General features: G+C 42.3%; 1 protein-coding gene across 1 annotated transcript in view; it reads right to left on the bottom strand.

The window, feature by feature from the left end:
• The window catches only part of SARNP (SAP domain containing ribonucleoprotein), a 72967-nt gene that overhangs the window by 40228 nt on the left and 19358 nt on the right, over window positions 1-13381 (bottom strand). The window contains exons 6-9 of the mRNA XM_034412570.3: window positions 11708-11781; window positions 6575-6603; window positions 3238-3263; window positions 1154-1222 (exon numbers count right to left, since the gene is read on the bottom strand). Of these exons, the coding sequence (XP_034268461.2) occupies window positions 1154-1222; window positions 3238-3263; window positions 6575-6603; window positions 11708-11781 (198 nt within the window). The remainder of the gene's footprint in view (window positions 1-1153; window positions 1223-3237; window positions 3264-6574; window positions 6604-11707; window positions 11782-13381) is intronic.

Below are 13381 nucleotides of genomic sequence, written 5' to 3'. Positions count from 1 at the left end.
TCACAGCTAAATCACAGCCATACCCTCTTCTGGACTTCTTGAAAAACATTTCATTCTATATATTGTTATTTTTCTTACTATGAATTCAAAGTCTTTATATTCAATTTTGGGAACTTTTCTAATGGAAGAAGGAACCACTAAATGTTTATTCTTGATAAGGGGCAAAACTTAAATTTGGGCAATTTAAAGAAAGGTATTACTAAAAATTCTATAAAACAAACAAAAAAATTAAACAATAAAAAATCCTTCCACAAAGAAAACTAGAAGATAGAGAAAAGATTTCTATCCTAGGCTTCTTCTTGATATCTTAACTTTTGTATTTAATTCAGACTCTGAATTAATTTGGAGAGGCACATAAGATTATCACCTTGATGAGAAAAGAAATGTGGACTTGCAGATTTGCTTTCTTAAGAAAAGATTAAACCACAGAAAAATATTTTAATAATCTTATCTGAAAAGTTGTATCTTCAGGACAGTCAAAATATATGCTAAAATAGCTAAGTATTCTTAATCAATGATGAATATTGTTATTTACCCTCTTAATGTGAATTCTTTAAAATATGTAATTTGAAACCTGATGGATCTAGCACAGTGATGGCTAACCTTTTTGCCGTCACGTGCCAAAAGCGGGGGAAGCACGGGGAGGTCAGGCGCGTGCGTGCCCACAACCATAATTCAATGCTCCCTGCAACCCCCCCGCGCTTGCGCGTGCAACCTCCCCCCCAGTGCTCCCCCCACTTTTGGCATGCAATGGCAAAAAGGTTATCTGTGGGCCCAATATGCCCGTTTTTCGCCCTCCCCAGGCTCCAGAGGCTTTCTTGGAGCATGGGGAGGGCAAAAATGGCCTCCCCATCCCCCTAGAGGCCCTCCGGAAGCCAGAAACGGCCCGTTTCCCAACTTCTGGTGGGCCCAGAAGGCCCAAAAATCAGCTGGCCAGCACATGGAGCTGGAGCTGAGCTAGGGCAACGCTCGCGTGGCCACAGATATGGCTCTGCGTGCCACCTATGGCACACGTGCCATAGGTTCGCCATCACAGATCTAGCAGAATATATATATATATATATAAGGAAAATGACATGTTTGTGTATTGTTGACATTTTTAAAAAGTTCAAATATTCACTTTTGCTATATAATGCTTATCCTAAAATCTTACCTTTCTGGAGATTGTGGAAACATTCAAACCAAATCTTTGAGCTCTTTCCTTTAATTTGTCCATATTTACCTAGAAAAGCAATAGAAAGCAGGTATATTTATACAAATTTAAACATTTCAAAATTATAAATGCTGAAATTATGCCAGTATGGATAAATTTGTTGAAACATAATAAAACATTACTTTTTGTACTGAAATTGCAATAATCTTTGAACATATTATGGAATTAAATTAAAATGGCATCCACAGAACCAGTAGCTTACTGCAAATCACTTCTGAGAAAACTTCCAGGTATTATTTTAGCAGATCAATTAGTACCAATTATTTTTGTTTACAATAATGTATGGATGGGAAAAGTGGAATCCACTATTTTCAACTCAATACTATGTCTAGCACTCTTTGTGCATTTACCAATCAAGCTCCTTAACATGGAAGTACAGTAACTAAACTATCAAGAAGATGAAAATATTTTCAACATATTGCAGTATTATAGGCTTTGATTAGACGTTAATTATATATGGAAGAAAGAAGCCTTTACTCTAAATTTAAGATGAAATTTTCTATTTGTTTTTAAAGCATCCTAGGAAACAAATTTTTGCTACTAAGCATAAATTATGCTTTTCTGTTAGCATAATCCTAATGGAAAGGCAGTATATTGTTGTTAGGCTTGACATCTTTGAAGTAGCTGCAAGGCTTAGCAATAGCAATCGCACTTAGATTTATATACCGCTTCACAGTCCTCTCTAAGTGGTTTACAGAGTCAACATACCCAACAATCTGGGTCCTCATTTTACCAACCTCAGAAGGATGGAAGGCTAAGTCAATCTTGAGCTGGTGAGAATCGAACTGCTGACAATCACCAGAAGTCGCCTGCAGTACTGCACTCTAACCACTGCGCCACCACGACTCTTAGGAATGTGAGCAGCAATATACACTTGTACTCTTCTTGGCAAATTGCCAAGATGGGAGAAAAGACAAAAGTTTCATATTACCTACTGTTGTAATCCTACAGATAATTTTGGAATGATAAATAACTGCCACACAGAGACAGGTATAATATATTTCTGCTTTTTTTAAAAAAGGATCACTTAAAGCAATTGTCTTCCTTCAGTGTAAAACCCTGTTTGCTTTAGTTCACAGATAGCCAGGAAGTGTGGCACAATGATTAAAGGTATAATGCTAGGACTGGGGAGACCTAGTTTCGAGTCCATTTTCACCTTACTTGTTAACTTTGGAACAGCATTATCTATCAGTCATACTATTTCAACAATTGTTGCAGGGGGGAAAATCAGAAGAGGGTTTAATCTACACTTTGCCTTGAAGATGAAAGGTAGGGTATAAACCAAATGATCCATTGATAATAATGGACCATAGATATCACTGAATACTTTTCTGCTGTATTGATAATAGTTATGTATATGACACTTTATAAAATAACTTTAGTGAAACATTATATGGGAGGAGTCATGTTTCTTTGCTGAAAGTTTCTACCCAAAGAACTTGCATTCTACAACCTGACAATAAAGGAGACAAAGTTTAACAGAGATGAATATTGTATGCATAAATTTTATATTTATTTTGACTGGAAAGGAACACTAAGAGATTAAGACAAATGCTTTGCAGAACTGATCTGCAGAAGGAAGAGATGTTTAAAATCAGGAGGCGAGGAGGGATGTTTAGAAAAAATACAAAAATAAGACTTTTGATAGTGAGGAAGGAACTGTTAGAAAAATGAATGACAAAACAAAATATATATCCTGTAATTAAGAAAAAGACAATATAAGGTCCATGGTTTGATTACAGTTTTAGAGAATATTAATAAGACAATGATTTAAAACAGGTGAAAACAGGTGAATACTGAGAGAAAATAAGTGTTTGAGCAACAGCTTTTTAGAAATATAAATAAAATCAGTAAGTTGCAGAGGCACCTAAAATAGTGCTAAAGTTGAGGACAATGTTATATTAAGTTCAACAGATTTGATTATCAGATTGAGTTAATAAATATTATAGTCTATGTCAAGTTGCTTTAATGAAGTATCATTTAAAACCATGCCAACTAAATAAGAAAACAAAACAGCTACTTACTGGAGTCTTACTTTCTGTGTTCAGACCTGAAACAACAACAAAAAACATTTTAAATTAATGGATCCAAAATGGCTTTCATTTGCTTAAGTAAATCAGAATCTATCACTTTTATTTAATAATGTTAATAATACACTGAATGTTAATAATACACTGAATGTTATAATAATGTTAATAATACACTGAATCAACCCTGGTTTTGCTAGAACTCAATATTAATACTTCAATCCCCTTAAATCAGGGGTGTCAAACTTAATTTCATTGAGGGTCACATCAGGACTGTGGTTGACTTTGGGGGGATGGGTGGGCATGGCTGGGGTGGTTGCGGCCAGGTGGTCGCAGCTGGGGTGGTTGTGGTGAGTTCAATGTTGCTTGCATCAGGGGGGCACTTGTGGTGGCCCGGGTGGGGCTGGGGTATCCATTGTCTCCAGCACATGCCCAGGGGGCAGCGGCGCCCCCTCGCTGACTCCACAGCAGCCCTGCAGATCTAAAACTGACCGCGTTCCAGCCCAGATGGCCGCCACCAAGTTTTAGTTCAGTGCCTGGCCGACCTGGGATGGGGCTGAGGCGCTAGGTGCCGGGGTCTTTCACTGTTTCCAGGGCAGCCTTGCGGGCCAGATCTAACCACATCACGGGCTGGATCTGGCCCCCAGGCCTTGACACCCCTGCCTTAGATCATAAAAGTTTCTCTTCCTTTTCCCTGCCAGCCAGCCAGCCTAGGTTTGAGAGGCAACTACTCCTTAGGGCAACTTAACATTATCAGATTCATTCCATATACAAATATGATCTGTCTTTCTCTATGTACAACTAGCTACAGCAAACCCCATAAAATTAACATTACTAAATGTCTTTTATTTTTTTTCCTTTCAATCCTGTCAATTCTTGGAGACTGCTTGGACAAGTCCCTGCAATTTTGTTGGTAGGGGTTTTCAGAAATTGTTTCCCATTGCCTCCTTCCTAGGGCTGAGCGAAAGGCTTTGAGCCTAAGACGGGACTAGAATTTATGGTCCACCCCATTGGCCCTGTTTCTAGCCTGATGCCTTAACCACTACAATAAAAGGTATACTTTCCAGCAAAAGGTGTTAGTGCTCAATCTAATAATGGCTATGATTTTTTTGAAATTTGACTCACTAATTCAATCTCTCAATTTCCTGACTCAATAATTACAGGCTGGTGACTTTAATGCCTGGATGGGATCTAGTGACATGGCTCTTCTAAAAAGGCATAATACCAACTACTCCGTAATCAGGAAGAGTCTACCGAAATCCATAGACCTTTCCATTAGCATGGGAGGTGGGTGGTGGTGGTGGAGACTGTTTTTGTTAAAAATCAAATTTATTTTATTCCTGGGGATGATTTTGAGAACCAGTTCACCTTTTGGGAATCTTGAGAAATATCCGCTTTTGATTAGATGCATATATACTTCTTTAGCCAAGATTTTAGTGTACTTTTTCATTTGGGGAGTGATCACCTACCATTACTATGTCTTTTCATTTCTGTAGAAAGCAGAGCCACTTGCAATATGTTAACATATTACCTTCCAAAGGCAGGTATCTTAGATTGGTATGAGCAAATAAATTGGCTCTATCAATTTTTCAATGCTTGACAAACTATCCATCTGAAGCAGTCACTACGAATGACCATGTGGAAATTATCTCAATTTTTGTGATATTTTTTATTAGTTCTTCTCAAAAGTAAGATGCTGGAACTACAAATGACAAAATAGCAGCAATGGTACAGTGGAATATCTGCAAGAAATACCATTTGCCTGCAAGCAAGAATTGGTGGGATCACAAAATAGACAAAGTAATAGAATACGAAAAAGCTGAAGTGTTCTGGGACTTTAGAATTCAGACAAGCACCTGTCACATAACACACCAGAATTAATAACTGTAGATAAGAAAGACAAAAAAAAAAAAGTCCAGATAGTGCATGTGACAGTACCTGGAGATAGCACAATAGAAGAAAAAGAATGATAGAAAATTACAAAATACAAAGACCTGCAAATAGAAAAATGATTGAGGCATAAGAAAGCAAAGATGGTACCAACTGTAATGGATACCTTGGGTGAAATCCCAAAACATCTGGAGCACATCAACACTATTAGCATTGACAAAATCACCATCAACCAAATTGCAAAAGGCAGCTTTACTTAGAACAGCTTTCATCCTATGATGATACCTTTAACACCATCAAAGAACTTTTGCCTATTCTACTATGTCTTTTGGAAAGACTGGATAGCTGATCAAAATGGGTTTCTATCAAAAAGACAGATTAAAGATAATATGAGGATAATTCTGGATACTTTGGAACATTATGAGGCACATCCTGAAAAACAAATGGCTTTGATATTTCTAGATACACAGAAAGCCTTCGATAATGTGAATTGGCGATTTATGTTATTACAACTGGAGCAGATGGGCTTTGGTAGAAAATTTATTCAAGCCATAGAAGCCATATATAACAAACAGCAAAAGTAATGATAAATGGAGAATTAACAGTTGATTGAAATAAAAAAAGGAATGAGACAAGGTTGTCCACTGTTAACATTAGAAGTGCTAAAGAGAAATATCAGAGAAGAAAAAGATATAAAAGGAATGAAAATTCAAAAGGAAGAATATAAATTGCAAGCATTTGCAGATGACCTGGTTTTTATCCATTAGAAACAGCAATTAAATTGATAGACAAGATAGGAGAATATGGAAAAGTAGCAGGTTTGAAAATAAATAAAGACAAAACAAAGATTTTGACAAAAAATATGTTAACAAAACAAAAAGAAGAACTGGCGGAAGTACTGAAGATACAGTCACAAATAAGGAAAGATTGGATAGGTAGATAAAAATGCCAAATCCAGTCTAAACATCTGGCTGATTCTGTGACAAACCATAACAATGACAAAATAACCATCAATCAATTGCAAAAGGAAGCTTTACTCGGAACACCTTTTATCCTGCAAAGATACCTTTAACACCAACGAATAACATCTGCTTATCCTGGATCCTTAGGAAGGATTGAACAGGTGGATAAAAATGCCAAATCCAATTTGAACATCTGGCTGGCTGTGAAATGAACCCATATTAGTAGTAAACATTTGGAGCACCACTTGAACACCATTGGCACTGACAAAATCACCATCAGTCAACTGCAAAAGGCAGCTTTACTTGGAGCACCTTATATCCTGCAACAATATCTTGAACATTATCAAACAACATCTGCCTATCCCAGGTTCTTGGGAAAGACTCAATTGGTAGATAAAAATGCCAATTCCAGTTTAAACATCCGGCTGGCTGGCAACCAACCAACCATAATAATATATATTTTAAATCTCATAGTCACATACCTTTAGTTGGAACTGTAGGCATACCAAACCTATGGAGAAGGAAATAGTCCTATTAGCAGCTGTAATGTTTAAGTTTGAAGCCACACACACAATACACTAGTATGAACAGCAGAACTGTGAATAATTTGAAAATACAGCAAAGCTCTTCTTGGCATATAAAACTGGTCTTGATCAGAAGAGTTAAGAAAAAGTAAATCCATGTTTCATCTTTACTATTTAAAATATCACTACCAACTGAATGAATAGCCTACAATATACTTCGAGAACCGTATCTTGCTTTTTCATTTATTTTACTGAGAGGATTCTTAAAATTCTTTGTATATCTCAAAATCCAGGACATTTAAGATATATAATGCATGCTTATCCAGTGGTGAGTTTCAAATTTTTTTACTACCAGTTCTGTGGGTGTGGCTTGGTGGGCGTGGCGGGGGAAGGATACTGTAAAATCTCCATTCCCTCCCCAATCCAGGGGAAGGGTACTGCAAAATCCACATTTCCTCCCAATCAGCTGGGACTTGGGAGGCAGAGAATAGATGGGTGTGGGGCCAGTCAGAATTTTTATTACCGGTTCTCCGAACTACTCAAAATTTCTGCTACCAGTTGTCCAGAACTGGTTAGAACTTGCTGAAACCCACCTCTGATGCTACCCTGTCAGGTGGTGACAGAACAAGGTAAACTTTCAATACTAAATATTTGTTTCAATTTTAACTTTTTGCAATCTTTCATCTTTGGCACTGATAACAGCACAAATCAAAGTATAGAATATTATATAATCCACAAAGAAGTTTTTTAGTAATTTAGGAATACTTTAAGATTTGTTAGAAATTAAAGCTGCACTTCAGTGCAGCGTACTGTTCCTACATTTTAAAGTAATTTGGCTTTTTTTTTTAAAAGCTTCCTGCACTGAATAAGCAATGAGAGAAATACTACTCTGTCTCGTCTATGTATTAGATTATGTCTTCCATAATACTCTTCTGGACATCCCATCTTGTGTTTCATTTTTACTTAATTAATAAACCCGTTTCTTAATTAGATGTGAAAGTCTGGCTCAAACTGACATCATTCCCAGATCACATGGCTAGTAATCAGTAACTGGAATTAAGAGCCCAGAATAACTACACACTATAGGCTCAAGCTCCCTACTCCTAATAAAAGAATCAGAACCAATAATTTCAAAAGTTGTTCATTGGAAAGGAAAATGTTATTTATGAGAAGTTTCAATATTACACAAGCATCCCTTCAATATAATGGTTATCCACAATTCAAATTCCAGAAGTTCTTAGTTGAAGTTGCCCCAATTAAGAGGGTAATAGTTTTATTTTATTTTATTTATTTGATTTTTATACCGCCCTTCTCCAGCAGTACTCAGGGCGGTGAACAGCCAAGGTAAAACATAACATACAAAATTTAAAAACAGTTAAAAAGATATTAAATGATCTCGGCCCACAATTTAAAACAGTCCAATTAAAATCAATTACAAATTAAAACCGAAAGGATGGGATCAAGCCAGCCCGGCTAGATGAAATAAATGAGTTTTAAGGGCCCAACGAAAAGTCCGGAGGTCTGGTATCATGCGTATCTCTGGGGGTAGGTCGTTCCAGAGGGCAGGTGCCGCCACAGAGAAGGCTCTCCCCCTGGGGGTCGCCAGCCGACATTGTCTGGCCGACAGCACCCTGAGGAGGCCCTCTCTGTGCGAGCTTACTGGCCGGTGGGAGGCTATTGGCGTCAGAAGGCGGTCTCGTAGATACCCCGGCCCTAAGCCATGGAGCGCTTTAAAGGTGGTCACCAACACCTTGAAGCGCACCCGGAAGACCACCGAGAGCAGGAGAGGTGTCACATGGGAGCGCCCCGTCGCTCCCATAATCCCCCGTGCGGCTGCATTCTGGACCAGTTGGAGTCTCCGGGTGCACCCCAAGGGGAGCCCCATGTAGAGAGCATTGCAGTAGTCCAGGCAGGAAGTGACAAGTGCCTGAGTGACTGTGCGTAAGGAGTCCCGATCCAGAAAGGGACGCAACTGGCGTATCAGGCGAACCTGATAAAAAGCCCCTCTGGCCACGGCTGTCATATGCTCTTCTAAAGACAGCCGTGCATCCAGGAGGATGCCCAAGTTGCGAGCCCTCTCCGTGGGGGCCAATGACTCACCCCCAATAACCAGCGATGGCCCCAGCTGGCTATATCGGGACGACGGAAGCCACAGCCACTCGGTCTTGGAAGGGTTGAGTCGGAGCCTGTTTCTCCCCATCCAGGCCCGCACGGCCTCCAGGCACCAGGACATCACTTCAAGGGCATCGTTGGGGTGGCCTGGGGTGGAGATGTACAGCTGGGTGTCATCAGTGTACTGATGGAACTCCACCCCAAAGCCACAGATGATCTCACCCAGCGGCTTTACATAAATGTTGAACAGAAGGGGTGAGAGGACTGACCCTTGCGGCACCCTACAAACAAGGCGCCTCGGGGTCGACCGCTGCCCCCCTGCCAACACAGATTGCAACCGGTCAGAGAGATAGGAGGAGAACCACCGCAAAACGGTGCCCCCCACCCCCAACCGGCGCAACATGATACCATGGTCGATGGTATCAAAAGCCGCTGAGAGATCTAACAGGACCAGGATAGAGGAGCAACCCCTATCCCAAGCCCTCCAGAGATCATCCACCAACGCGACCAATGCCGTTTCTGTGCTGTGCCCAGTCCTGAAGCCGGACTGGAGCGGATCTAGATAGATAGCTTCATCCAGGTACTGTGGAAGCTGCCGCGCCACCACACTCTCAACAACCTTCGCAATAAAACAAAGGTTGGAGACTGGACGATAATTAGCCAAAACAGCCAGATCCAGAGAGGAGGGGCCTCACCACCACTTCTTTCAAGGCGGCCGGCAGGACACCCTCACTCAAAGAAGCGTAATAATCCTCTGGAGCCAGCCTCGTGTAGCCTCCTGGGAAGCCAGCACCAACCAGGAGGGACACGGGTCCAATAAACATGTGGTCGTGTTCAGCCATCCCAGAATCCTGTCCACGTCCTCGGGAGCCACAGGATCAAACTCCTCCCAGATAACACTCTCAGGACCTGCCTCAGCCATCCCGTCCGGACTTACCCAGTCAGAGGCCAAGCCTTCCCGAATCTGAGTGATTTTATCATACAGATACTGCACAAAATCCTCAGCTCGACTCTGCAAGGGATCATCCCACGCTCCCAGATGGAGGAGGGAGCGGGTCACCCTAAACAGGGTGGCTGGGCGGTTATCTGATGACGCAATAAGAGCGGAAAAATAGCTAGATTTTGCCGCTTTTATTGCCACTAGGTAGGTCTTAATATGAGACCTCACCAGTGTTCGGTCAGATTCGAAACGGCTGGTCCTCCAACTGCTCTCCAGGCATCTTTTCCGGCGCTTCATCTCCCTCAGCTCCTCGGAGAGCCAAGGAGCTAGATGAGTTCGGTGCTGGGTCAGAGGCCGCAAAGGCACAACGCGGTCCAAAGCCCCAGTGGCCGCACTATCCCAGGCAGCCACCAAATCTTCAGCCGAGCCATGAGCCAGAGTCTCAGGAAATGGCCCAAGCTCCATCTGGAACCTATCAGGATCCATCAGGCGCCTGGGGCGGAACCACCTAGTCGGTTCCGCCTCCCTGCGACGGGGTGTAGCGGTTAGAAAGTCAAGTTGAAGGAGCGAGTGGTCAGACCATGACAAGGGTTCAATGACTATATCCCCTGTATCAAGGCCACTCGACCACTGACCAGAGATAAAAACTAAGTCCAGAGTATGCCCGCCCGTGTGAGTAGGGCCATGAATTAACTGAGTCAGGTCCATGGCCGTCATGGAAGCCATGAACTCCCGTGCCACCTCAGACGTTTCACCAATGGATGGCAGGTTGAAATCCCCCATAACCAAAAGTCTGGGGGTATCGACCGCCACCCCGGCTATGACGTTGAGCAGCTCAGGCAGGGCCGTTGCCACGTGGCAGGGAGCCAGGTACATGATCAACAGGCCCATCTGCACTCCATGACCCCACTTCACAAGAAGGGACTCACATCCGGCTATCTGTGGAACAGTGGTCTCCCTCGGATCAAGACCTTCCTTTATAATAACCGCCACCCACCAGCCCCTGCCCTGAGCTCTCGGCTGATGGAATGCGCGGAAGCCTGGTGGGCACATATCCATGAGGGGAACTCTCCCCTCCTGGCCCAACCAGGTCTCCGTAATACCTGCCAGGTCCGCTCCCCCCTCTTGAATAAGATCGCAAATGAGGGGGGCTTTATTTATCACGGACCTGGCATTGCACAACAGCAGCCGAAGGCTCAGGCCCTGACAGTCTGTGCAACCTGGGGAATGAGAAGGGCTATGGGGACTGGGGCGTGCCACCGCTCGAAGATAGCGAGTGCACGCCCCCACATATGGTCCCCTGCTCCCACCATATCTGCCCCTCCCACTCAGCGTATTGATAGAAAAGCCCTCAGCAGAGTGAATTCCAATGCCCCCCTTGCCCCTGGAATCTGTACCGCCCGTGGCCCAACTGGCAACTGGGCCAGGCCCCTCCCCCTGTGGGTTATCCCCCAAACCCACACAACCCTCCCGCCCCCCAGAACCCCTTAAAAATCTGTCTAAAAATTTCCCCAAAAAAACCCTCAATCCCCTTTTTGCAACATGCCACCTCTCGGGGTTCCAAAGCCCGTCATAAAGGTAGGCCCTTGATAGAGTGGAGGGCCACACCTGCAAGAGAGGGGAATCTCACAGAATAAGAAGTTCCGCTGACGAATACATCTAATAATCGGGGGAAGCCCATGGCCAGGGGGTTAATCAAGTTGGTCCAAGTTCCGGAAAAAGGGGTATCCATTCAGGTCCAAGTCAGTAAGCTCCACTGCTCTCTCACAGCAGTGGGTGGAGTCTTAAGCCATTTCGGGGCCAGATGTCAACACCAGCCGCCCTCTCATGAAAGCTGGGAAGGGCCAAGAAACCGCAGTCTTAGTCCAACTCCATACCAGACTTGAGATCCAGGGTATATCCCTCTACAGTTGGAAAGCAATTGATGACAACCACCAATTAGGGGATGCAATCCCCAGTTAGGGGATGCACCAAGAATACACTTCTATTTATATGACTAAACAGCTGTAGAGAACAATAATAATCAAATATACCCTTACCGAGCTGCTCGTGCAGCTTTCTTACTTTCCAAGCTCACAGGTACATTGAATCTCTCTGCTCGCTTCTGCATTCTCTAAGATTAAAAATAAAATACACAGAATCTAACATAGCCAACATAGAAATGCATTTAATTTTGTTGCTTATTTAGTGCATTTTTGTACATTTCAAATTTTCATTACTAGTGCTGTCTTGACTATTCTGAGTTTTGGAAAACAAGATGTATTAGAAGCAGTAAAGGAGGATGTACTATTTACATACATTTTTCTGAAAGAATGAATTTTATTCAACTATGATACCACCACACCTACCTGGGCTTAGATATTAAGTAAACCAAACTGAAAAGTAATTAAATGATGAATGACTGCAGAAAATCCTGGCTTGGCCCAATTCAAAAAGGTCATCTCCTACATGTTTACAGCAAGAAAGACAACATTAGAAGATAACGGGCAAGAAGCAAGCCCAAAGCAGATGACAGGAAGGGTGAGGTTTGCCCTTTGAAAATATAAATACAATTCCTCTCTTTTTGCTTTGAAAGAATGGTCAGCAGATTCTAACAGTGAAGAAGCTTAACTGTTTCAGAAAAGCTGAAAGGCAAGGTAGAAAGCAGAATAAACTAACATTGAAAGGAAGCATGAAGTTCAAGAAATTCCATCAGAAGAATCTGTTCAAAGGTTTTGTCAGAAACCCAAAACATCAAACAGGATGGAGTTTATGTTAGAGTGCACATTTTGTCAATTTAAGGCAAAGAGAGCCCTTGAGTAAGTGAAAATATTCTAAGGTCCTGCCCACCCCCACTTTTAAGGGGGAAGGTGGGTTATTCTTTGATATAATGGGAGAAATACAATTGTAGCTAAGATTGAAGAATCATCACCATTTTCTCCAGGAAACCTGACCATAACACTGCAGAAATTAGCAGCAGCAAAATGGAAGCTTACTTGGAATTTTTATCTTTCTGATCAGTATACAAAACAATTACTTTGACTAGAAAGTAATAACTAACACTTTGAATTGGATCCAGAAGCAAACTAATACCCAAGGTAGTGTGCATAGCAGAGGTGTTATATGTGCCACCGTATATAACACCTTGTGGGCAGCGCCCAAAACTGCTTGTGCCAGTGCATTCTGCACCAGCTGCACTTTCCAGATACTCTTCAATGTAGAGCTCATTGCATAGTCCATCTGAAAATTGCACATGAATGACTGAAAGGAGAGCTTATCGATCAAGAATGGTAGTAACTGGTGCACAAGCCAAAAGTTGAGCAAAAGCTCTCCTACCCACAACTGCCACCTGCTCCTCAAGCAGAAGTTGTGGATCCAGGAGGATTCCCCCAGATTATAGGTCAATGTTACCTCACCAAAGACCAAAGATGGTAAACCCCAAAATACAGAGGATCAATCTACCCACAGCTGTCCTGTCATACCAGGATTAAGTTGAAACCTGTTGTCCCCCATCCAGGCCCCCACAGCCTTCAAGCACCAAGAAAGGATGTCCATAGCATTGCTTACTTCACCTGAAATGGAGATCTACATCTGGGTATCATCTGCATACCGATGGTACTTTATCCCATTGCAACCGATGATCTAACTTAGAGGCTTCATGTAGATGTTAAAAAAGAGTGGAGATAGTACCAAATCTTATGGTGTCCCACAAAGCAGGGGCTGCGGGCTGGACC

This window comes from Pantherophis guttatus, chromosome 2 (genome assembly GCF_059756535.1).
Source record: "Pantherophis guttatus breed Tessera chromosome 2, ASM5975653v1, whole genome shotgun sequence".
Taxonomy (NCBI): domain Eukaryota; kingdom Metazoa; phylum Chordata; class Lepidosauria; order Squamata; family Colubridae; genus Pantherophis; species Pantherophis guttatus.
This window is presented reverse-complemented; position numbering and strand designations above follow the sequence as displayed.